Source organism: Idiotropiscis lumnitzeri, chromosome 3 (genome assembly GCF_059441095.1).
Source record: "Idiotropiscis lumnitzeri isolate Australia: NSW breed Sydney's pygmy pipehorse chromosome 3, RoL_Ilum_1.0, whole genome shotgun sequence".
Taxonomy (NCBI): domain Eukaryota; kingdom Metazoa; phylum Chordata; class Actinopteri; order Syngnathiformes; family Syngnathidae; genus Idiotropiscis; species Idiotropiscis lumnitzeri.
In genome coordinates, this window is record NC_142393.1 from 21,736,723 (window position 1) to 21,759,716 (window position 22,994).

Consider the following 22,994-nt stretch of genomic DNA (forward strand, 5'->3'; position numbering starts at 1 on the left):
GCCAAGATCGTGATGCAGCTGTTTTTGTGGTACTAATCAGTAATCATTGTTTTATTTGCTTTTTTCTTTCACAATAGAAACATAATCTTATGTATGAGATAAATGTGAGGCAGGAGACCGAGTGGAAATTAGAAGCAAATTAGAAAACAGCAATATGGCATTTTTCATCTAATTTGATTAACAGCATTTAAAACCTATTGCAGTGAATTTTTAAAAGTAATATATTTGAATTATTGGCAGTTATTATCATTCTCAAGGTATAATTTTAAAAGGTGTTCTCATGACTACATGAATTCTTGAATTGCAAAATGTTTTCGGAAGATGCTAATGACTACATGAATTCTTGAATTGCAAAATGTTTTCGGAAGATGCTAATTACATTTTTGGATAGACGCTAAATAATATTTTTTTTTCTCCTGTAGATTAATGAGCCTTTTCCATAAAGACAAACGCAAATGCATCTTGTTTTTTTTCAGACTTATTGATTCCCAATTTTTTGGGGTGGGGGTTCTTTAGGTTTTGAAAGTGGACTATGATCTATTGATTGTCTGTGCTACGATGACCTCAAATTGAGATCATGAATAACTTTTTGGAAATAGGAATTCAAGCATGGTTATTCAGCATTATTATTGATCAAATTATTTGAAAATGTGTTTTGTGTTGAAAAAAGCATGTTTAAATGTGATTCTCGCACATTATTTTAAGCAATGAAACCACTCATTTAAAAGTTGGCAGTTGTGACTTACATCATTGCATGTTCTGTACACCTTTTGGGTCTTTGTTGTTGTTCCTAGGCTGCATATATTCTGCAGGACTGGTGGCTGGTGTTCTGGTGAGTCAAAGCCCTGGCATCTACACAAACATGCATCTAAATCTCACATGTTACCTTGTGCTTATATTGTTGTCGACAGGGCCAAAGATGACAACAACACCAGCACGGTTGTGGCTGTTGAGAAAAGCGCCAATGAGACTGGCGTGCACCAAGGCAACAGTCTACCATTTTACTTGGGCATTTATTCTGGTCAGTCCCAAAATACTTATTTGCTCCTTTTTTTTTCCAGAAAGGTTTCTCCAATTGTACGTGTTTTACACTACTAGGCTTTCGGTCAAATTGTTTGCATCGGTGTGGCGGTAAGATCACGTACAAATCATTTTATTGATTTTCTTACTTATTTTTTTATTCATTAAATTGTTATCCATTGTATTGTTATTAATAGCCATTAATTTTCATGTAAATTTACTTTTCTGAGGTGTGCGTGGTTCTCAGAAAAAACATGGTCCAGGAGTGTAACATGTAGGCCCATTAGTTTAAAATGATATATAATTTAAATCAAATCTTCTGGCAGTGTGCTGTGAAATTTAAAAAAAAATCATTCATTCAGCCCTTTTTTTTTTTCCCAAGAGATTGTTGCATGTTGGGCACTGAGCACTCCAGTACCAAATTGTTTTGAAATTCATTTAATTTTACACTTGAGCAGCTTCACTGCCTTCATGCAAAGAAGTTGAAAAACTGCTTCAAATTAGCAGCTTTTTGCTTTGGAAAATACACAACGCCTTCCAGGTGAACTGCTGACTCGCATGCAATACGGTACTTTGCACTAGTAAATTGTCTCATGGACACCAAAGGAAACAAGCATAACAGACTTATTTTTTTCTGGCGACTTATTGTCACATGGTGGCCAGCATGGGACTCAATTCAACAGTATTGTGTTGCATTGACATTCTGCCAGCTCATTGCTCACAATTTTCACTGTTCAAAATACATTCACACAACACAACTGACAACTCAGATGGTTGTTTATTTTGTCTTTGCATGATACATTATATGCAATATTGGAAACAGTCAAATCTGCTAATTGATTTTGAAGGGAAAAAAATAGTGATTTTCACTATCTGCAGCCTCAGGCGGACCATATTTAAATTGTTATTGGGATTACAATGGACACCCATAGATTCACCTATTCAGTATTTTTTTCAGTATTTTTAACTTTTTTTTTTTTTTTAACTTTACTGTGGGGGCAACCCGCGTTTTAATGGAAAACGCTGATTGGCAGTATATGCTTGCTTATTTTATGGCTTCTATTTATGGAAAAAAATCATTTCAGTATATATTTTTCAATGCAATTAAAATGGTCGTCAATTATTTGAGGTTGATCGCTATTCCAGGGAGTCCACTGAAGAACATTTCATCCATATCTCGCACCTATGCGGAAATGTTTTTGCATTATCATATTTTTGTATTTTTTTGTATTTTGATGATAATGCCATTAATAATGCCCCCTATCCTTACTATTATTTAATTTCTCCCAAAGTTGAAATCCATTCCCATACCTGCTTTCTGTGTTCTGCAGGTTTGACTGCAGCTGCCGTGATTTTGGGCTATGCCAGGAGCTTAGTGATCTTTAACGGGCTGGTGCGATCCACTCAAACGCTGCACAACCGCATGTTCAACGCTGTCCTCCGCACCCCAGTCCGCTTCTTTGATGTCAACCCCATAGGTAAAAAAAATGGTTGGAAATGTAATCTCTCGAGGTGCATCAGGTCACATTGCATGTCATGTAGGACTGGGGCGTCACTCAGAATCATCATGGCATTGTTTCAGCTCTGAGCTGATCCAAACATTTGCTTGTTTCCCCCGTTTGGTAGGAAGAATCCTCAACCGCTTTTCCAAGGATATCAGCCAGATGGACTCCCTGTTACCGCTCACCTTTGTCGACTTTTATCAAGTGAGGAGTCATTGGGTTAGACCAGTGTTTTCCAACCTTTATTCAGCCAAGGCATATATTTTACGTTCGAGGCTAGTCACAGCACACCACCAAAGAAAGAAACTCCACAAAGGAAAAAAAAAACAAGTATATACAAGGGTACCTAAACCTTCGAGTGTCCGAATTCATGAGTTTTTCACCAAATAAGCCGTTCATTCCCTCGTTTTTGCTCTGATTTGTGGGCCAAAATTTGAATCACAACAGCAATTCAGATGCGCTGCCACTCTGGTGGAGTGAAAGAAAAAAAGGAAAGCCACACTTACCAATGCACTTTCAGACATTTAAGAAATACAAAATGAAAACACAAACAAGGAGCATGGTGCAGAGTGTAGGAAATAGCCAAACAGAGTTGGAGTCACATTCTCAGATCTCACTCACTAGGCCACACCCCCTTAAAGGCTCACAACTGTACACATATTTTTTATTTAGTTTGTTTTTTGTGTTGAGTCAATTCCTCATTTTTCGTGGAAAACACTTATGGGAGATTTATTCCCATATTTTCTTTTTTTTTTTCAATGCATTTAGAATGGGTGCTAATTACCTGCAAATTTTGTCTGGTCCACTGTAAAGTGCTATTTTTCTTTAGTTAAAATATGTAACATGAAATGGTGGTTAAAATCATGGTACCAGTGTATGTTGAAATAATGATCATTTTGTATTACAATATAATGTAAGATAATGTGTTTTATCAGTTTATCACAATTTGACTTATTCTACGTGAAATGCGGGCCTATTAAAATGAAAAGAAAGATATTCTGTTGTATTGTATTGTCACGTGGATACTCTGCCATCTAGTGGAAGAGCATTTAATCATTCTGCTTGTCATGTCTGTCTGCAACGCTGGCATAATTATCTCAGTTTAGATTCATAATTTCTACCTGATTTATTTAAAGGTTCACACCAACAAATTGACATAGGATAAATTACTGCGGCACACCTGATAATGTGAGAAGAACAGTGGTCGGGGAATCACTGGCTTAGGCTGAGGCCAATTATATATTTGTTGAGTTTGCTGAAAAAAAATGTGTCTGTCGTAGCTTTTTTTGCAGAACGTGGGCGTTCTGGCCGTGGCGGCCTCCATCATCCCTCTCCTGCTAGTCTCCATCGCTCCCCTGATCTTCCTCTTCCTGTACCTGCGGCGTTACTACCTCTCGACGTCTCGAGATATCAAACGTCTGGAGTCCACAAGTACGTCAGTCAAGTCTTAAAAGCGGTTTGTAAACCGTGCCGGTTCACACTACGATCCGTGATACTCCCCGTCTTCCTTTGCAGCACGCAGTCCGGTCTTCTCCCATCTTTCATCATCCCTCCAGGGCCTTTGCAGCATTCGAGCCTTCGGAGGAGAGGAGAGATTAACCAAAGCCTTTGACTCACACCAGGACCGACACTCAGGTTCTTCCCTTGTGTGCATTTGTTCATGTATGATACACAGGATGTGTTTTCGATCAAGTGTTGTCCTTGATCTCAGAAGCGTGGTTTCTCTTCTTGATGACCTCCCGCTGGTTTGCTCTCCGTCTGGACAGCATTTGCTCCATCTTTATCACCATTGCAACATTTGGATGCATTTTACTTCGAGATGGTGAGGATGTTGATATGCTGTCTTCTCTGATCAGTTTTGCGAACTGTTGTGCCTTGGGATACAAGTCATCTGTCATCCACGTTCAAGATACGAGCTGTCGTTTCAGGCCTTTTTTTGCAGAGGAAAAATTCTGAGTGCCGTGTGGTGGCATTGAATGCAACTCAACTCACTCAACAACAACCATCAATTTAGCAAATATTATTCAAATTGTGTTCGTCTTCCCGGGAAAAAAAGAGGCTTGAAGATGTTTAATGCCACTATAAGTAGATGTTAATGCTCAAACTAAACATAAATCAAAGAGTCGTACAAATTGTGGATTAAAAACAGATTATTACGACCCTAACCTTGTAGAACTGCAACATAATGTGTTCTGTTTATTTAATTTCAGATTTATTTTGTAATTAATTATTTAATCTTTAATTAATTTAATTGACATATTTAATTAAATTATTTGTTATATTGCACTAAAAAGGGGATCTCTCAAATCTCGTTGAGTGCAAGGACAATAAAGGGCATTCTGGTTCTGATTATTGTTAGATTTAGGCCTCTGACACATTTGGACTTTTTTGCACTGTGATCTTCCTTAGCTGGACGATTTATTTATGTGCACCCTAGCCCGCTTCGACCATTTGGAAACATTTAAGACCAAAAACGTACACATAATCACAGTATTGGTTAGGTTTCGTCATATCATACGTCATCACTTGTGGGTGTGGCTAAGACGCAATGGGGCATATTCTCCCGTCGTGTGCGTAAATTGGAAAAGGCGTGCTCACCAGCTTTTTTTAATAAATATGTAATATATCATTAGTAAAATATGTAAGATGTGATTGAATTGAGCTTCGAGCGTGGTTATGGAATGAATTCAACTTGCATCTCGAGGTACCACTGTGAAGTTAAGTCTAAGTGCAAAAATTGGTGAGTCAAGTCATGTGACTCTAGTTCCCCATCTGTCGTAGTGTAACAAACAAATAAGTCAATTTGTTTCATATTTGTTTTCATTTATTTGTGTGTCAGGTTTGGAGGCCGGTGAAGTGGGCCTTGTGCTGACGTACGCAGTGACGCTTGTCGGAAACTTCCAGTGGACTGTTAGGCAAAGTGCAGAGTTAGAGAACATGGTATATGCTGTTCAGCATGCACATATATTATTTCTCACAAAGTCAGTGTCAATGCTTAACATCAAATAGCATGTCTTCAGATGACATCAGTAGAGCGGGTGGTGGAGTACACCGAGTTAAAGAGTGAAGCATCCTGGGTAACCCCGACGCAGCCGCCTCTCGATTGGCCCAGTCGAGGCCAGGTTACCTTTGACCGGGTGCATTTGTCGTACAGCGTCGACAGCCCTCTTATCCTCAAGGACATCAGCGCCATCTTTTGCCCGAACGAGAAGGTGAGATAAATTGCCCATAGTGTCTCCTCCAATAAGGAAAAGTTCCACTGTCCGAGTGTTCCTTTGATCAGGTGGGCGTTGTGGGTCGGACGGGAGCGGGGAAAAGCTCTTTGGTGGCGGCTCTGTTCCGCCTGGTGGAGCCACAGGGGAACATCTTCATAGATGGCGTGTTGACCTCTAAATTGGGCCTGCACGACCTGCGACAGAAGATGTCGATCATACCTCAGGTATCTTCCAAGCCCCGCCCGTCGACAGCATGAGACATACAAATATTATTCTCTCTTTTATAATGTAAGGGCTGACATTCTTCAGTCAAAACAGACCTTTTCACCACAAGCTCACACATACTTTGTTGTTACGATATCAAAATTCTGATTTCGATATCATACTTGCATAAAGTAATTTGAATTTACTCAGTCATTTACAGTAGTTGTGAAAGTCTTCTTTAGTTGTGTCTTAGTGACTGCATTATATTTCCACCCAACATCACATGACAGAAGGAGTCGCAATGGATTAATAATGATGGACAAACTGTTCAGATCTTTGCATCATTATGTTGTTGTTTACAAGTAGATTATAGCGTTCTAGTTTTCTATTATTTTTTTTATTTCTTTTTAAATTTCGTGTTTTTTTGGGGGGAGGGAAGTATATCAATGTTATGTGTGATTGAAGACGCAAAAGCAGGGAAGCAGAGGCACTGAATGTGTTGAAACAAAATGTATGTATTTTTCAAAAGAAGAAAACCAAAACAATTGTATAATCAAAAACACCAAATTATCAAAAGTAAAAAACAACAAGGATCAAAGTATCCCCCAAACTATCAATTAGCTGAAAGGTTTTGCTCGCATGATGTGCTATATTGTGGTGTAGGTTGTGATTGTCTTATTTTTTTAGATAGGAATTCATTTGGTACCAACATAGGCAATGAGCGGTAATAAAATTTGGTTCTCTGTTGTGCTGTTAAACTTTATTAGTTGATTCTCATTAATGACGCGTGATTGCTAAAGGAAACATATGATAAAGAAATGTAAGAATGTATGGTGAGGTGAGGTGCCTACATTGCGATTCTCAACGGTAAGCAGTAGCTAAAAGGTAGTAAAAAAAAAAAGATGAAATTGAGGGGCCATGAGGAGTGGGAAACTTAATCAATGGAGGAGCGGTGGTTGTCAACAAAAAAAAAATATTTAAAGTGTGTCTTTTAGTCATTTTGTTGTGGTCTTTGTACCCCTGTAAACCAGGATCCAGTGCTTTTTACTGATACTGTGAGGAAGAACCTGGATCCCTTTAACCAGCATACAGATGCTGACCTGTGGAAGGCTCTGGAGCAGGCAAATATCCGTCTTATCGTCTGTCGATGCCAACTCTCTTTCACTCACAGACACGCACCTCGTCCTGACCATGTTTTGGCATCACCGACAGGTGCAGCTAAAGTGGATGGTGGAGGAACTTCCCTCCAAGATGGAGACAGTTCTAGCTGAGTGTGGCTCCAACTTCAGTGTTGGTCAGAGGCAGCTGGTTTGCCTGGCCAGAGCCATCCTGAGGAAGAACCGCATTCTCGTCATCGACGAGGCCACAGCCAACGTGGACCCCAGGTACTGGAGGGCAACCGGTTGTGGTTACCCAAACTGCATTAGAAATTCAAATTTTTAAATAATTGCTCCTACGAAGAAGTATTAAATCGCAATCGTAATATTGGGGGAAAATTATTTATTTTTTCCTTTTTTTTTTTTAAACTTCAAAATCATTCAACGCTCTATACTCTCAGATAATTGGGGATTTTTGGCCAATATTGCAGGACAGATGAGCTGATCCAAGTAACTATCCGACGGGAGTTCCGAGACTGCACCGTGTTCACCATTGCTCACCGACTCAACACCATCATAGACAGCGATCGCATCTTGGTGAGCATCTGATTAATCCACTTTGACACACCTCTTGCCACGGAGTCAATCAGAGCCCAATACGGCCAGCAAGTGACACTTCCTGCACCCGTGTCTTCAGGTGCTGGATGAGGGTAGAATACAGGAGTTGGATCGCCCAGTCAACCTTCTCCAGAACAAAGATGGTGCCCTGTATAGGTTGGTCGAGCAGTTGGGCCCAGCTGAGGCTGAAGCTTTATTGGAAGCGGCCAAACAGGTGAGGTACACTGTGCTACACACATTCATTTGTAGCACCAATTCGGCCATTTTTCCTAATAACTTTGTGTGGATCACATGCAGGCAGCAAAGGCAACCTGACTGAGCAAAGCTGAGGGAATGGCAATCACTTGAAATTGCGGATGTAAGCAGAGGAGGATGAGGTTCGTCAGGGTTTAAGGACATTCAAGAGGTGATCTTTAAAATCCAGAAAGTTTATTTAAAAGGTGAAAATATTTGAAAGTGTCACTTTGGGGTCAATCTCTGTGTTATGACTTAGTTTGCTCCAAGGTTTGAACGATTGCGGCAAATTTGTGAATGAGACGACCTAAGATGTTGGTTGAATGTAAAAGAACTCTGTAGATAAATGGGGCAGATGTTTAAAGGACAATTACAACTGTAAGAAATTATAATCATTAGCTCTTAAACGGTGTTGAACAAATCCATAGATTTTAATCAATGTTGATTGACCGATTGAATCTGAAATGGGTAAAACTTTGCAAGGATGGTCTGCTCACTGGTTTAGCTTGCAATTATTCTAAACATGAAGAAAACGTCTGCATTTTCCTTTACGATCTGAAACATTTAAGACACCTCAGAGGTATCCATGACCTGGATTACGGAGACTCTACACTGAATTAAGCCCTTGAACCTTGGAGAAGGACACCCAGCGTGAAGGTGCGAGAGTTAGAGAAGATGTGACGAAAATTTGTGGCTTCAGATGTGCAGACAGAACAGACTAATATCGCACCTGCAGCGTCCTCAAATCCTCCGCAAAACAGAGAACAAAATTCACTCCTTAGGAGGAGGTCAACAAGAAAAGATGGTAGGCCATAAGAAGAGCGAGGAGCGACAAAGACTGGTGCAGTCAACCAAAAAAAAAAAAACGATGGATAAGTCACTTTTCTATTACTTGGATTAATGGCACAGACGGGACGTAGATCTGATTACTCAATTCCAGAGGTGGGCATTCCGTTAGACTGACGGGACTGCTACTGATGGAAACGCACACAGGTGTCCTGCATGTTTGTTGGTGGGGATGAGTAAACAGGTCCCAAAATACCTGCAATAAATGAAATCCATATAGTGACTGGACTGTTTATTTTGGACTTCTTTCCTGACAGTGCTATAAAAATGCCGTTTGGCGTCTTAAAGTATTCCCTGACGGGAAGCGCGTTTAAAATGATTTGACAGACTGTCGATTACATTTAGGTTCAGCTTGAAAAAATGACCGACTAACAGTGACAGACGGGTGCTGTGGCCGCTGACGAATGACGAAAGACGGAAATGTAAAATGCCCACCTCTGCTCTGCTATTAAAATCAAAGATTTTATACATATGATATCTTTTCGAAAGGCCTTTCCGTCCGTCCCAAGTTGCTTTCTGCCACCCGGAAATACCCCGGCGCCTATTGTTTACAAACCTTCTGAAACCGTCTGTTGGTAAAATTCACTTCCTATTACTTAGAAGATGTTTCTTTTCATGCATTTCAAAACTGACCATTTGCTTCATTGTCTGGGTTACCAGTTTTTCATGCCAAATCAATCACAAGTTTAACACTACTATGGATGCATGACTGTTTCCTGCCATCAGAGACATGTCGAAATGAATGTGATGACAATCAATAATTGTTTGAGGGAAGTTGCAACAATACGTAGTTTGAGATTGTTGAATCATGAAAAATCGCAAATGATGTCATGCCTAAGGTTGTGGGGGGCCCCAAGTGACGGTGCGGCTTGAAGTAGTAATAGCAGCTTGACAGAAATGCGCTCACGCCTATTGGCGTGTTGTCTTCAGCGAGAAGCAGGTTTTTAGCAGAGGGCACAACATTTAAACTCCACACAGGAGAACCTAAACAAAAATTCCTATTCCTATGCCATCACTAAGCATTTGATTAAATATATATATATATATATATATATTTTTAAAAAATCCAAAGAATTTGCACATACCAAATCTTCCTAATTCTAAGAATGCTGTGAATATCTCAGAGGACTTAACTGGATCAATTGCTATCTCAGTTGCACACTTTTTTGTTGTCGTTTTAAATCCATGTATTTTTATAAATCAAACATCTCTTGTTTTCACATCTTGCTTTAATTTTGTGATTTTACTTTGATAAGCTGTTTGTGTTTGGTCATTTTACAGTTTTCTGTCACCTTACTTTGTTAGGATTTAATCTTGCGTTTCAAATTTTTACTTAATCTTGTTTTTTAATCACTATTTCTTGACCTGGGTGCTATACAAATAAACTTGCCTTGTATCAAAATCATTGTTTGTCTCTAAATTGCGTTTGGACCCAGCTACACATTTGTTCAAAATTGTCAACAACACGACTCAAACCTGAGGGCCTTATTGTAATCAAATTGTTGGCAATTCATTTAGTGATTTTATTTTGTAAAGTTTAAATATAATGTAAAATATATTCCATGTGCCCTGATCTAATGTTTTTTTTTAATAATGATGAATAAGATGAATCCAATCCAGATGAAGCCAATAAAAATGCAAATTACAATTTCTGAGAAAAAAAAATAGAACATGAGAATGCTGACCAAGCTGATCTTAAACGATGTGAAACCAATTCAAATGTTGAGTGTAAAAAGTATGAATTTGTTTTTAAAATTTAGGAAAAATCCTGCCCATCTTATTGCGTTAGAATTGTTTGAATTGGTCAAGAAATGTGAAAGAGAGGAGGGAATTGAATATGTCTACACATTTGTTCAGATTGATTTCATCCACATCGACTTTTTCTACTTTGTATCGCCGAGACGGCCAATAAAACCTTTCCAAATGAACTGGATGTGTGCGCGTCAGCATGCCAGGGGGCGGAGCTTATTGCAGCAGAGGCCTCATTGTCTGAGGATGCAGAGGAGCGAGGGAGGGAGGGAGGTTCGAGCAGCCACTACACAAAGACACGGAGCGCAAGCCAGCGAGCGGTGGAGCGACATAGACAAAGAGGAGGCGGCAACAACTCTCTTTCTTCATGTGGGGGAGGAAAGGGGGGGAGGATTAACCGGCTGATCTGCAACACGCGCTCTCTCTCTCTCTCACACATGCACACACACACACACTCTATATAGACACACCAAATACTGCTCAGCATCACCGGGATCAACATCATCACCATCGGTGGCAGGCGAGAGACAAAGAGTGAGACAGCTGGGGGGGGGGGGGGTCAACTCGGACCATATCACCATCGGAGGAGAGACAGACAGGCATACCGGAGGAGACTGCCTGACGGACGGGAAGGAAGAGAGACAGAAGGACGGAAGAGGGAGAGACGAGAGGAGGGACAGACCCACGGCCTTCATCACCTCCAGTCGTGTTCGTGTGCTATGGCTGACCACATGTTCCTGCTGCTGTGTGTGTGCTGAGCGCTCTGTCTGTGGTGGGTGTGTTTGGGTAGAAGCGTGTGTGAAGTGTGTCTGTGATGGGGAACGCTGAGAGCATGGAGAGCCAGCTGGCCGTGATCCGGTCCAGAGCCGCACCGGTGCGACTGCCGATGCCTGACGCCGCCGAGCTAGAGGAGAGGTTCTCCATTGCACTGGTAACTACACAAATACGGAAAGAAATGGCACACACATTGGAGGTGGGGGGGGGGGACGGAGCAGCCTGGTGGAGACTACTGACGTTTATTGTTGTGTGTGGGGGGGCTGCGAGACAGGTGCTGGTTTAGCCGACACCTGCAAAGGAAACATCCACAGAAGGTTGTGGCGCCAGACATTTTGATTTCACAGAATTGCAAAATGAAATTGTGTTTCAGAATTCGATGAACCTTCCTCCAGACAAGGTGCGTTTGTTACGTTCCTATGACAATGAGAAGAAGTGGGAGCTCATCTGTGATCAGGTAGGAGCTCCTCATGAAGTTGAGTTTGAAGACAACCCTTTTCAGTTTGCTAATCCTCAGGGGAACGGTTCTGTTGGGGATGTAGGAGAGATTCCAGGTGAAAAACCCTCCGCACACATACATCCAGAAGCTGCGAGGATTCCTCGACCCGGCTGTCACACGCAAGGTGAGCTGGACGAGAGATGGAGACCTATAATGTTTGTGGAAGGGAAAAGAAATTGGACTGAAAGGAATCATCAAAATAATCATTCTTTCTGACATGAGCGGCGACTTGACACAAACGGCACTCCTTTTCGTGCCGGTGCATCAAGTGTGTGTGTCGCACGGCTGTCAATGGTAGGACCAGATCGTTTCCGTAGAAACGAACAGCACGGCACTCCATCTGGACCACGTTATCGTCGCTTCACTTGCTGCTATGACTTTTGTTAAGTCCAAGTCAAGCATTTTTGATAGTCAGCAGAGGCATCATGGAATATAAGATCAAGCCATGAACATTGGGAACTATCAATGAGCTTACTTTCATTTTTTTACTCTGTGCTTGAACTTTGTCTTTTTTCTTGCAGAAGTTCAGGAGGCGGGTCCAGGAGTCCACTCAGACTCTCCGAGAACTTGAGATCTCCCTTCGCACAAACCACATCGGGTACCCGACGGGTGTCTGGTTGTTTGTCTCCATCACCCGAGTTCCTGGTTTGTCTGACACGTACTTTTGCGTGCAGGTGGGTTCGAGAGTTTCTAAACGAGGAGAATCGAGGGTTGGATGTCCTGGTTGAGTATTTATCCTTCGCTCAGTATGCTGTCACGTAAGTCTTGTGATTTTTCAGTTATTCGTTTCATCCAACCATTTGCGATACCTCGTTAGGGATCCGTGTGAGCTCATCCTAGGTGAATTAGCGCAAATATGGACTTCGATTCCTATCCAGACAAACCTCAATTGACTGTGTTGCCATGGTAACCACTGTGCGCACCTTATCAACGAAGCCGTCAGATCAGATTGCATTACTCAGACAGGGAAAAGCAATGTGGTCAGATTTTATCAGCTAATTTGTTGTCTCTGTTCATCCAACTATCCCTGCGCAGGTTTGATGGCGAGCAATCAGAGTCTGGAGGAGACGCCGGTTCAATTGACTCTCCATGGAGCCGGTCCATAGAGGACCTCCATGGTGACTGCAGTCTCCCGTCCCCTTCGTCTTCCGCACCCAGAACAGCGCGGCACTCCATCAGGTAACACCCGGCAAAAGAGAACACTTTGTAGCACTGATCTCTGATGGGGTTTTCTTTCGCTAGTAGTTCCACTTTGGTAACCCGCTCCAACACGCTGCCCAGTAGTCGCACTCTGAAAAATTCCCGACTCGTCTGCAAGAAAGACGACGTCCATGTGTGCATCATGTGTCTACGAGCCATCATGAACTACCAGGTGGGACAAAATCAATATGGGAAAATGATTTAAAGTCCTTGCATTCATGAGATCTAACAAGTATCTGCGAAAAATACAAACATGTGCCTTGTCGCATGTCGAGTTGTGGCTAGCGTGGAAATAATATGTTGTTCTGAACTCCTCAGTACGGTTTCAACATGGTCATGTCTCATCCGCATGGAGTCAATGAAATTGCGCTGAGCCTCAACAACAGGAATGCAAGGTCGCTAGCACACTCCACACAAGCAACAATCAGACGCATCAGACAGCATGACAACTAAAAGCTGAACTTCAATCTGTGTGTCTCGTTCAGGACGAAGGCTCTGGTGCTGGAGTTGTTGGCGGCTGTATGTTTGGTCAGAGGAGGACATGAGATCATCTTGTCGGCCTTTGACAACTTTAAAACTGTAAACACATGAAGTCAAATGGACTTTAGAGCAGGTGTCTTCAATCCTGTTCCTCGAGGGCCGTTGTCCTGCCTGTTTTCCATCTCTCCCTGCTGCAACACACCTGATTCAAATGATCAGGATCGTTATCTAGCTTCTGCAGCCCTTACTGATTATCTGTTTGAATCAGGTGTGTTGCAGCCGGCCGAGGTGGGGAAACAGGCAGGACAGCGGCCCTCAAGGAACAGGATTGACGACCCCTGCTTGAGAGCTTTCCTTACATCTCTCCTTGATTGACTGACCGCCTTGTTGATTGATTGTTGATTGGTTCATTGATCTTTTCCAGGTGTGCTCAGAGTCCATGCGCTTTGAAAAGTTGATGGAGCATTTCAAAAATGAAGACGACAATATCGACTTCTTGGTAAGGTCAAAAACCGTGACAACCTGTCTATCGTCCCTTGTTAGTGGGAAAACCACAAAATCACTTCAATGAGCATCGCAAGTCACTTTGGCTTTAATTTGTATAACATTCTGGTTGTTTTGCCCATCTGTTCTTCTTCTTATTGTTGCACAGGTGGCGTGCATGCAGTTCATTAACATCGTGGTCCACTCTGTGGAAGACATGAACTTCCGAGTGCATCTGCAGTATGACTTCACCAAACTCAACCTGGATGACCACTTAGAGGTAACATTTGGGACCGCGTGCCTCCGTTTGGGGAATCGAACAGTCGGCATCGGTCACCTCGTCTCTGTCCAAATGGATGTGACCCGGCAAAATAGTTGTGTCCACACGTGTGTCGTGTTTCTCTTCCCTCTGCTAGAGGCTGAAGCACACGGAGAGCGACAGACTACAGGTGCAGATCCAAGCATACCTGGACAATGTGTTTGACGTCGGAACACTGCTGGAAGATGCGGAAACTAAAACTGCAGCTCTCGAAAGAGTGGAGGAGTTGGAGGAGAACCTGAGTACCGTAAGAAAGGCTGGCGAGACATAATGCTGACACCGACGACTATTTCCCTCTCACGTGACTCTCCCCGCAGATGTCGGAGCGTCTGCTTGATGTAGAAAATGAGGCAATGCTGAAGATCGTGGAATTGGAAAAACAGCTGATGCAAACAAACAAAGAGCTGGACCAGCTCCGGGTCAGTCGTGTTAAATAAATCCAACCTTTCTCTCTGGGAAGCCCAAAAATCACAATTTCACTTTTTCTCCAGCTACGACGAAAACCATATATAAATATGTTTCGACATGCTTCCGCTGAAAAGATATTGTTTGTGTGTTGCGCAGGACGTGTATGCAAATGCCAACACACAGGTGCACACACTCAGACGGATCGTTCGGGAGAAGGACCAGACCATTCGCCGTCAGAGTCGTCTTGAGCGACAGGCCCAGGAGGCCCAACACGCAGGAGGTCCCGGAGCCCCTCAACCCCAAAGAGGAGAAGGCGATGGGGGTGTGGCTAATTCCGCCTCACCCTCACCTCCTCCTTGCTCCACTCTCTCCCCCAGGTAGTATATTTTCCAACATTCCCGTACACATTTGGACAATTTTTGTTTTCATTATTATTATTATTTCCATGACCCAGCCCAGAGACAGTCGCCTATCATAACATGGGAGCAGGAATGGGCGGTGCTTCAGATATGCCAGCTCCGCCCCCACCGCCTCCGCCGCCACCAGTGCCAGACTCAGGTGATTGTGAACGCTATCAATTAAAAATGTAATTTCCAGATGTTGGAGTAGATCAAATGTGCGCATGGCGTAAGTACTGTCAACCTTAAATCTTAACCTCTCAAGTTTAAACCAAATTCCTTCGTTAGTTTCTGGAACAAAAAACAAGCAATTCTAATTCCCACTAAATTTCACGCAAGTCAAGTTCATGTTTTCCAGATATCGCGGAGCTAAAATGTCACGTGACATACTTGACCCTAACTTTGTGTGTTTCATAGTGACAAATGAAGTTTAATGTCATCGTTATTGTGTCTCTATTATCACTGAGTTGCCATTTTGCCATTCTCGTTGCCTCTCGATGCCAGAATTGTGCGTGCGAAGCATTTGTTTCTTCAAGTCGACACCTCTGCTAACAGTGGATTGTCTTCTTCTTTCAAGTGTCCAATGGGCTGTACCCTGCCCCTCCACCGCCTGCTCCTCCGCCTCCTCCCCCGCCTCCTCCCCCTCCGTGTCGGACCAGCGAGCTCTCCTCTACTCTCCCGATGCCGCCTCCTCCTCCGCCAGTGGCCCCCCCGCTTCCTGGGGTGTCGCCCACTGTCATCTTCAACTCTGGACTTGCAGGTGAGTGCAGATGGCATTGAATCTCAATTTGTAAATTCGCATTTAATCTTGCAGAACTGTTCGCTTGAAAACATTTGCTTAGGTATCATTTTTATGGGCTCTGCATTTGAATTGAATCATATTTAGGTACAGAGTTAATTTTCAAATGGTGCACAACGCTTAATTTGCTTACAATGATATCAAGCTTAGATACAGATCTCTGATTGTCACTAACACGTATGTTCTCTTTTTTTTCTGCTGTCAGAGGGCCCACTCAAGTTATTCTGTATGTTTAATGACGACACACATCTGTAAATCTTTGTCAATCATCTCTCCATTATTCATTTATCAACCTTCTATCCATTATCCGCGCACCTGTTTCACTATTGTCCATCTAGCAATACTTAATCAATACATTGTCCGTGAACCACCCAATCTTGTTTAAAAAAAATTGTCCATTAAACTGACAACCTCGTTTTCTCACCTGTGCAGCGGTGAAGATAAAAAAGCCGATCCAGACCAAGTTTCGGATGCCAGTTTTGAATTGGGTTGCCCTGAAGCCAAGTCAAATCAACGGCACAGTATTTAATGACATCGACGACGAATCCATCCTGCAGGTAACGATTAAATCAACCTGTCGTGTTGGATGCCGTCGTTACCGGTTTGATTGTTTTCCAGGATCTGGATGTGGAGGGCTTTGAGGAACTCTTCAAAACAAAGGCCCAGGGTCCAGCAATGGATTTAACTTTGTCCAGACAGAAACTTCCCCAGAAAGCTCCATCCAGAGTCTCTTTGCTGGATGCCAACCGAGCCAAGAACTTGGCCATCACACTGAGAAAGGCCGGGCAAGGTCCAGAGGTCATCTGCCGTGCCATCCACATGTAAGACTCACATGGACACATGCTCAGCTGTACTCACACTTTGGACTTGAAAATCCCCGTAAAGGGAAAATAAATGTCTTATGCATTTGATACATCACAGACAAGAGTGTTTACTGACCTGTCAGTTTGAGTGATTAAAACATTGCGAAATCCTGCATGTGAAATGAGGCTTCAAAATGTTTTCAAATCAAGCCTTTCCCATCAAACGCTGCGGCTGAAATCACACCGCGCTCCACTGTCAACTGTCAATCAAATAGCACTGCTACGACAGAGATAATTGATGCATCTGCTTCATGTAACCACGCCAGTGGCTCGAATATATCCCACCTGGTCGTTAAGGGTATTTCCATGCCGTGACAACGAGGCGCTCTAACGTAGTCAAGGGTGTCAAGTCAAGAGTAAAAAATTGCCATTTCTATTCCACCTTTCTCATTGTGGTGTGCATGTGCTCACCCCTGACAATGAGGCACTCTAAGGTACAATTTAAGGGTGGAGGCGTAACTAGCTAGATAACGGCATGTTGTAATTGCACCGAATTACCGCTAACGTGAAAAAAAGCCGCTCAGTTCTTGAGTAGTGAGGGGTAGAAGACTCATGCCAGACTCCGAAATGTGCCACATACGTCATCTGCGGAGGATGAAAAACAAGTAAGTATTTGAAATGTAGGGAGTAAAAGTAAAACCCTGCCTGAGAAATAAATATGATACTCAAGTAAAATAAAAAAAATGTACTCAACTGTCTCTGAGCTTAGCTGGACTGTGCTTACGTAGGTTTGACCTGCGGACGATTCGAGTGGACTTTGTGGAGTGCCTGATGCGTTTCCTGCCAACTGAAGCTGAGATGAAGCTTCTCCGTCAGTATGAGAGAGACCGAAAACCTTTAGAGGCACTGAGCGACGAAGACAGCTTCATGGTCCAGTTCAGTCGCATCGAAAGACTCAACCAGCGCATGTCCATCATGACCTTCATGGGAAACTTCAGCGACAATGTACAGCTGTTAACACCGGTATGTCACACATGGAATCGTAGAAGCACCTGACAATGTGGTGTGTTTTGTTTTGTTTTTTCTAACAAGCTCATGTTTTCTTGCAGCAACTCCATGCCATGATCGCGGCATCTGTTTCGATAAAATCATCTCAAAAGCTGAAAAAGATTCTGGAGGTCAGTTCATTTCCACAGTGAGAGTGCATTCACTACCTCTTTTTGATTCATTGATGTTTTGTTGCAGATCATCTTAGCGCTCGGGAATTACATGAACAGCAGCAAGAGAGGCGCTGTGTACGGCTTCAAACTACAGAGCTTAGACCTGGTAACACACGGAGATGCACAAACACACACACACGGGGCTGGGGAAGGTCAGTTTGGGAGGAGAGGGTTTCTATAATCGACTGGAAGGAATTTTGGAAAACGGAGGAAAATGTGTGTGTGTGTGTCGAGGTTGGAATTTGTTCGGTATAAAGTTGAATGTCAAAGCAGTAAATAGTAAACAGTCCTCAAGCAGCATCTCTTTTGCCTGGTTGATGGAAGTTGCGTAGTGTTGTTAAAAGTTAAATCAGTCCATCTCCAGTTAAACTGCGAAGCTTGCATAGCTCAGCTGTCTTAATTGGTCTTATAGTGACTATGGTGCAATTAGATTTTGTCTTGTTGTTGGGACTCTTTAAATTTCAAACCTTCAAAGGGAACATCCTCTTTTTCAGTTTTATCAAAAGCTTTGGAATTCAAATGTAGGCTAATAATCTTCCCTCCATGATACTTGGTGGCAAAAGCCCTTTTCACACTGCACTTAGCAGAGTGCACCGTGCCTCCAACGATCCCATTTGTTGTGTATGTGGTGAGGAGCGAGCGCCACAAAATGAAATATTGCTAGGCGGCGCGGTCAGAGGACTTCTGCCATGACGGCAAGACGCCTCGAAATGAAAAATGTTCTATCCGACAATGAAAGTTTTCGCTAAGTTACAACCAAAGTCCGAAAACTTAATTGGGACCTCTGCACGGTTTCAGCTCCTGGAGACCAAGTCAACTGACAGAACGCAGACGTTGCTTCATTACATCAGCAACGTGGTCAGAGAGAAATATCCCACAGCGGCGCTCTTCTACAACGAACTTCACTACGTGGACAAGGCGGCTGCAGGTTAGAGGTGGACTCATGGCGGCGGCGCTTTCTAGCGTTGCGTAATATATGCGATTACTTACATACGTGTGTGTGTGCGTGTGTGTTCTCTAGTGAGTCTTGAGAATGTGTTGTGCGATGTAAAAGAGCTGCAGCGAGGGATGGAGCTCACTTGGCGTGAGTTCAGCGTGCAGCACAACGCCACCTTGAAAGATTTCATCAGCCGGCATGAATCGCGACTCAACAAACTTCTAGAGGATGCGCGCATAGCCCAGGTAGGGACACACACACAACACACACGTGCGGTGATACCCACTCACTGTGAGAGATCGCCAGATCTGGCGCAGGAAATGTTTTTGTACAAAAAGGATACCCTGGTTTAAAACCCTAATTTGAAACCCTAACCCTAGTTTAGCGCTTAAAGACCTACTTGGAAACCCTAATGCTAGTTTAAAACCCAAATTTTAAACCTTAATCCTAGTCTGAAACCCTACTTTGAAACAGCCCTAGTTTGAAACTCTAATTTGAAACCCTAACCACGATTTTAAATCCTAACTATATTTTCCAACACTAATTTGAAACCGTAACCCTTGTTTAAAACCCTAATTTTAAATTTTAATCCTGGTTTAAAACCATAATTTAAAACTCTAACCCTAATTTGAAACCATAAACCTGCTTTGAAACACTAGTTTGGCACCACAACCCTAGTTTGAAACCTCAACCCTAATTGAAGCCCTCATTTGAACCCCCAACCCTAGTTTAAAACACTTGCCATAATTTGAAACCCAAACTAAGTTTAGAAAGCCTAAATGTACTTTGAAACACTAATTGGAAACCGTAACCTTAGTTTTAAAACCCTAATTCGATACCTTAACCCTCATTTGACACCATAATTTGAAACCCAAACCCTAATTTTAAACCTTAACCCTAGGTTGACACTCTACTTTGAAACCCTGCTTTAAAATTCTAATCCTAGTTTTAACCCTACTTTGAAACCTTAATTTGAATCCTAATATAAATAGAAACCCTCATTTGAAACCTGAACCCTCGTTTGAAACCCTAATCTGAAACTCCAACCCTGCTTTGAAAGCCTCACTAAACTTTGAAACAATAATTTGAAACCGTAACCCGAGTTTATAACCCTAATTTGAAACCATAGAATATGTTTGAAAACCTCATTTGAAATCTTTCTTTGAAACGTTAACCCTACTGGAAAAGCCTACTTTGACCACTTTGAAACACTAAACACCGTTTCATACCCTAATTTGGAACCGTAATCCTGAGGTCTCCCATTCTGATATTTGAAACAGTTGTCAACTGTTCCAAGTTATAAATTGACCGCGAGTTATAAAGAGACCGCGAGGTGCTCCGTAAACCGCACCGAATTCTTTTTTGGGAGTTAAATGTAACCTAGTTTTAGATTTTGTGAAATGTTTGCTTGGTCGTCTACCATGAGATTTTTCCTTGTGCCTTAATTGTCTCAATAAAGGTTGGAAAACACGGCATGAGTGTCTTCCAATCACATCATGACAAATTTATTCTCATCGTGTTTGTTTGAACTCTCCAAAGGACGCCTTTGAAGATGTGGTGAAATTTTTTGGGGAGAGCTCAAAAACCATGCCGCCATCCGTCTTCTTCCCCATCTTTGTTCGTTTCATCAAAGCTTATAGAGTGAGTGGCCCAAAAAGTCTTGTAGCCTTTGAGTCCGACAGATTTTGCGACCTGCGCTAACTCGCGCTTGTGTGCGTGCGTGCGTTCAGCTGGCTGAGGAGGAGAATGAACAGCGACGGCGTCAGGAGCAGATGATGCTGGAGAAACTGGAACAGGAGGAGCAGCAGGATGAAGAGACCAAGGTAAGACCAAGATCGCTGAACTGGCGGGATACCTTTGAATTTATGTTGTAAATGTCGGCCAGTGCTTGGGAAAATGTTTCAAATTCCCGCTTGTCCACTCCCAGTCGCCATCTCACAAGGGCAAACGGCAGCAGCAGGAGCTTCTGACAGAGCTGAGGCGACGACAAGGAAAGGACAGCCGCCACGTTTACGAAGGGAAGGACGGCGCCATTGAGGACATCATCACAGGTAAATGACCTCTGACCTCATGACATTACATAAGGAATGGTTCAACACTTTTATCTACAAGACCTTTTAGATATTATTTTGACTAATATTTTTCTTTAACACTCAGGGCTCTATTTTTTTTTAACCTTTTTGGCTGTGCTGATGGAAATGTAATGAAACTTCACAAGGATGTGGATTTTTGTGATTTACAAATTCAGCTTTTTAACTGCAGCTATATGTCTACATACAATTTTGGATCTATTATGGCTGCTTTTGGCCAGCCGAAACCAACTTGAAAAAACTGGTGAAAAACTCAACACTTGAATTTTTTTCTTTTAGTAATGTTATGTTTCCCATCAGATTACATCTTTTTTCAATTTTGGAACAAGGGAGCTATTTCATGTAATGCAGTTTCCGAAAGAGGTGTTTAAAAAGCGCAGTTTGGATTTTATGAAGTGGAAGTGCACACTTTTGACTATGAGGCAGAATTACTTTTCCATTGAAAAATTGTAAACTTGTTTACTTACTGCAAAAAGACTGCACTTAAGTATTAACAATATATTTTTTTTAAAAATTGTAATGTTAATATTTGTTTAAAAAATATATTTTTTAGGTTGATTTATAACGTGTGCATTGGCCAACTGTAAATTTTATAGTAATGGCAAGTGCTTAAAATTAAAAAAAAAAAGAAAATCTAATCTAGTACAATAATAAGAAAAAAAAGATCAGTAGTATAAGGCCTTGGGGTTAACATTAATCTATCTATCTAATGGCTGCGATTTTCTATTCTTTCCCTCAGCTCTGAAAACCGGCCCCTTCACAGCACGGTCGGCCAAACGTAGCTCTCGATTCTTCTGCGATCCTGCCCACCCCGAAGAACACTACTGAAATGGCAAAGATGATCCTCCACATTGCCTCGCCCACTTTGAATTAATGGCAACAATAAGCACTTTGAACATTTCTAATCGAGGAACACAATGACATCATGCTTTCTAATTGGTCAGTCAGGTCGATGTTGGGCCCCTGGTCTTGAAATTGTTTTTGAACACTGGACTTTCCAAATGTACAAATTGTGTTGTGGAGAATTCATCCACTCAATCAACAAAGCTGACTTTTGTCTTTGAGAGAAATTGACAAACTGAAGTCGAGCTGTTCCACATTTTTATTTTTCACTTGGGTTTGATGAGCGACGTAGCAAACCTTAAAAAGCAGCGAAAAGCACATGCTGATATCTTGTGCTCCCCAACTGTGTCCCAGCAGTTTTTGGACAAGTCTATGTGAGTGTGGTCGTAAAAGCTTTGCTGAATCTTGAGAGTGAGCCAGAACTTTGGTTGTCCTCGGGAGGTTTATGTGAAATGCATACAGGGTTCTATTACTGGTTTGTAACTGTATTTAAACTATTATCGACGGAATGTCGCTATAAATTTCATTTAATGAAACTTTGTAAAATCCAGCAAACAAAGCCCCCCCACTAAACAAATGATGATGTAACTTATTGCTATGAATCATGAACAAGCCTCCTTTCATTCACCTCAAGTCTTACTAGCTGGCTACTCTGCTAGCTAGCACATACAAAAAAGTTCCAGACTAGGACCGACTCGTCTACAAAGATATTTCAAAACATTTGCTTCGTTACTTGCTGAGAAAAAGGCAAAAGTTGTGGCAGGAACTGTTTCTGACACAACTTGCACGAAATCTCCAAACAGCTTTGAAGTTTCTGTTTCTGACGTCACTTCCTCGCCACCCCGGAGCCTCGAACAACCCTCAGTCAGATCGACCCGTTTCCCGCCTGCTTCTTTCTTAACCATCAGAGACCTAATGTTGCCCTTCTTCGTCTTTTCATTCAAAACGTTAACATGAGCACAAAGTTTTCTACATTTTGTAGGTTCTCCAGTTTTTGTTGTTGTTACTGTTGTTGAGTCTATATTTGGTGTAAATAAATAAAACACGTTGATACAACGCTAAAATGTTCGCTGATATTTGAGCCTATTGAGAAAACTTTTGTTAAATAAGTGTTTCCCAACCTTTATTGAGTCAATTAGAACGAATTTAAACAATAAGTGCATGATTCAACATTTGTGCATAGGTTATTTGAAATGTCATTGGGGTGTGCTGGAAAGAACCAAGATAATCAAATGATGATCTTATTTTAATTTACT

At 42.1% G+C, this 22,994-nt stretch overlaps 2 protein-coding genes across 6 annotated transcripts in view; both read left to right on the top strand.

Moving 5' to 3' along the window:
* LOC148340362 (ATP-binding cassette sub-family C member 4-like) overlaps window positions 1-9,763 on the top strand; it is a 31,864-nt gene extending 22,101 nt beyond the window's left edge. For all 3 annotated transcript variants that reach the window (XM_088290433.1, XM_088290432.1, XM_088290434.1), the window contains 15 exons: window positions 795-832; window positions 912-1,021; window positions 2,352-2,498; window positions 2,647-2,726; window positions 3,803-3,953; window positions 4,038-4,157; window positions 4,234-4,344; window positions 5,362-5,462; window positions 5,543-5,734; window positions 5,806-5,961; window positions 6,973-7,062; window positions 7,154-7,326; window positions 7,530-7,635; window positions 7,736-7,870; window positions 7,954-9,763. In XM_088290433.1, the coding sequence (XP_088146559.1) occupies window positions 795-832; window positions 912-1,021; window positions 2,352-2,498; window positions 2,647-2,726; window positions 3,803-3,953; window positions 4,038-4,157; window positions 4,234-4,344; window positions 5,362-5,462; window positions 5,543-5,734; window positions 5,806-5,961; window positions 6,973-7,062; window positions 7,154-7,326; window positions 7,530-7,635; window positions 7,736-7,870; window positions 7,954-7,971 (1,728 nt within the window). In that variant the 3' untranslated portion in view covers window positions 7,972-9,763. The remainder of the gene's footprint in view (window positions 1-794; window positions 833-911; window positions 1,022-2,351; window positions 2,499-2,646; window positions 2,727-3,802; window positions 3,954-4,037; window positions 4,158-4,233; window positions 4,345-5,361; window positions 5,463-5,542; window positions 5,735-5,805; window positions 5,962-6,972; window positions 7,063-7,153; window positions 7,327-7,529; window positions 7,636-7,735; window positions 7,871-7,953) is intronic.
* A 1,006-nt stretch (window positions 9,764-10,769) lies between these two features.
* Window positions 10,770-21,926, top strand: fmnl2b (formin-like 2b). 3 transcript variants are annotated; one of them, XM_088291243.1, is made up of 28 exons: window positions 10,770-11,416; window positions 11,633-11,716; window positions 11,802-11,882; window positions 12,280-12,356; window positions 12,433-12,516; window positions 12,794-12,937; window positions 13,001-13,130; window positions 13,277-13,353; window positions 13,444-13,537; window positions 13,863-13,937; window positions 14,091-14,201; window positions 14,338-14,487; window positions 14,558-14,659; window positions 14,805-15,025; window positions 15,103-15,206; window positions 15,624-15,806; window positions 16,051-16,071; window positions 16,278-16,402; window positions 16,464-16,666; window positions 17,437-17,671; window positions 17,758-17,826; window positions 17,894-17,974; window positions 18,667-18,796; window positions 18,890-19,050; window positions 20,345-20,446; window positions 20,536-20,628; window positions 20,733-20,856; window positions 21,635-21,926. In XM_088291243.1, the coding sequence occupies exons 1-28, from the start codon at window positions 11,300-11,302 to the stop codon at window positions 21,721-21,723; spliced, it is 3,267 nt and encodes a 1,088-aa protein (XP_088147369.1). In that variant the 5' UTR covers window positions 10,770-11,299; the 3' UTR covers window positions 21,724-21,926. The 3 variants fall into 3 exon arrangements, with proteins under 3 accessions (XP_088147369.1, XP_088147371.1, XP_088147370.1); XM_088291245.1 differs by having other exon boundaries at window positions 13,004-13,130; XM_088291244.1 differs by lacking the exon at window positions 16,051-16,071 and having other exon boundaries at window positions 13,004-13,130.
* Window positions 21,927-22,994: the final 1,068 nt, after the last annotated feature.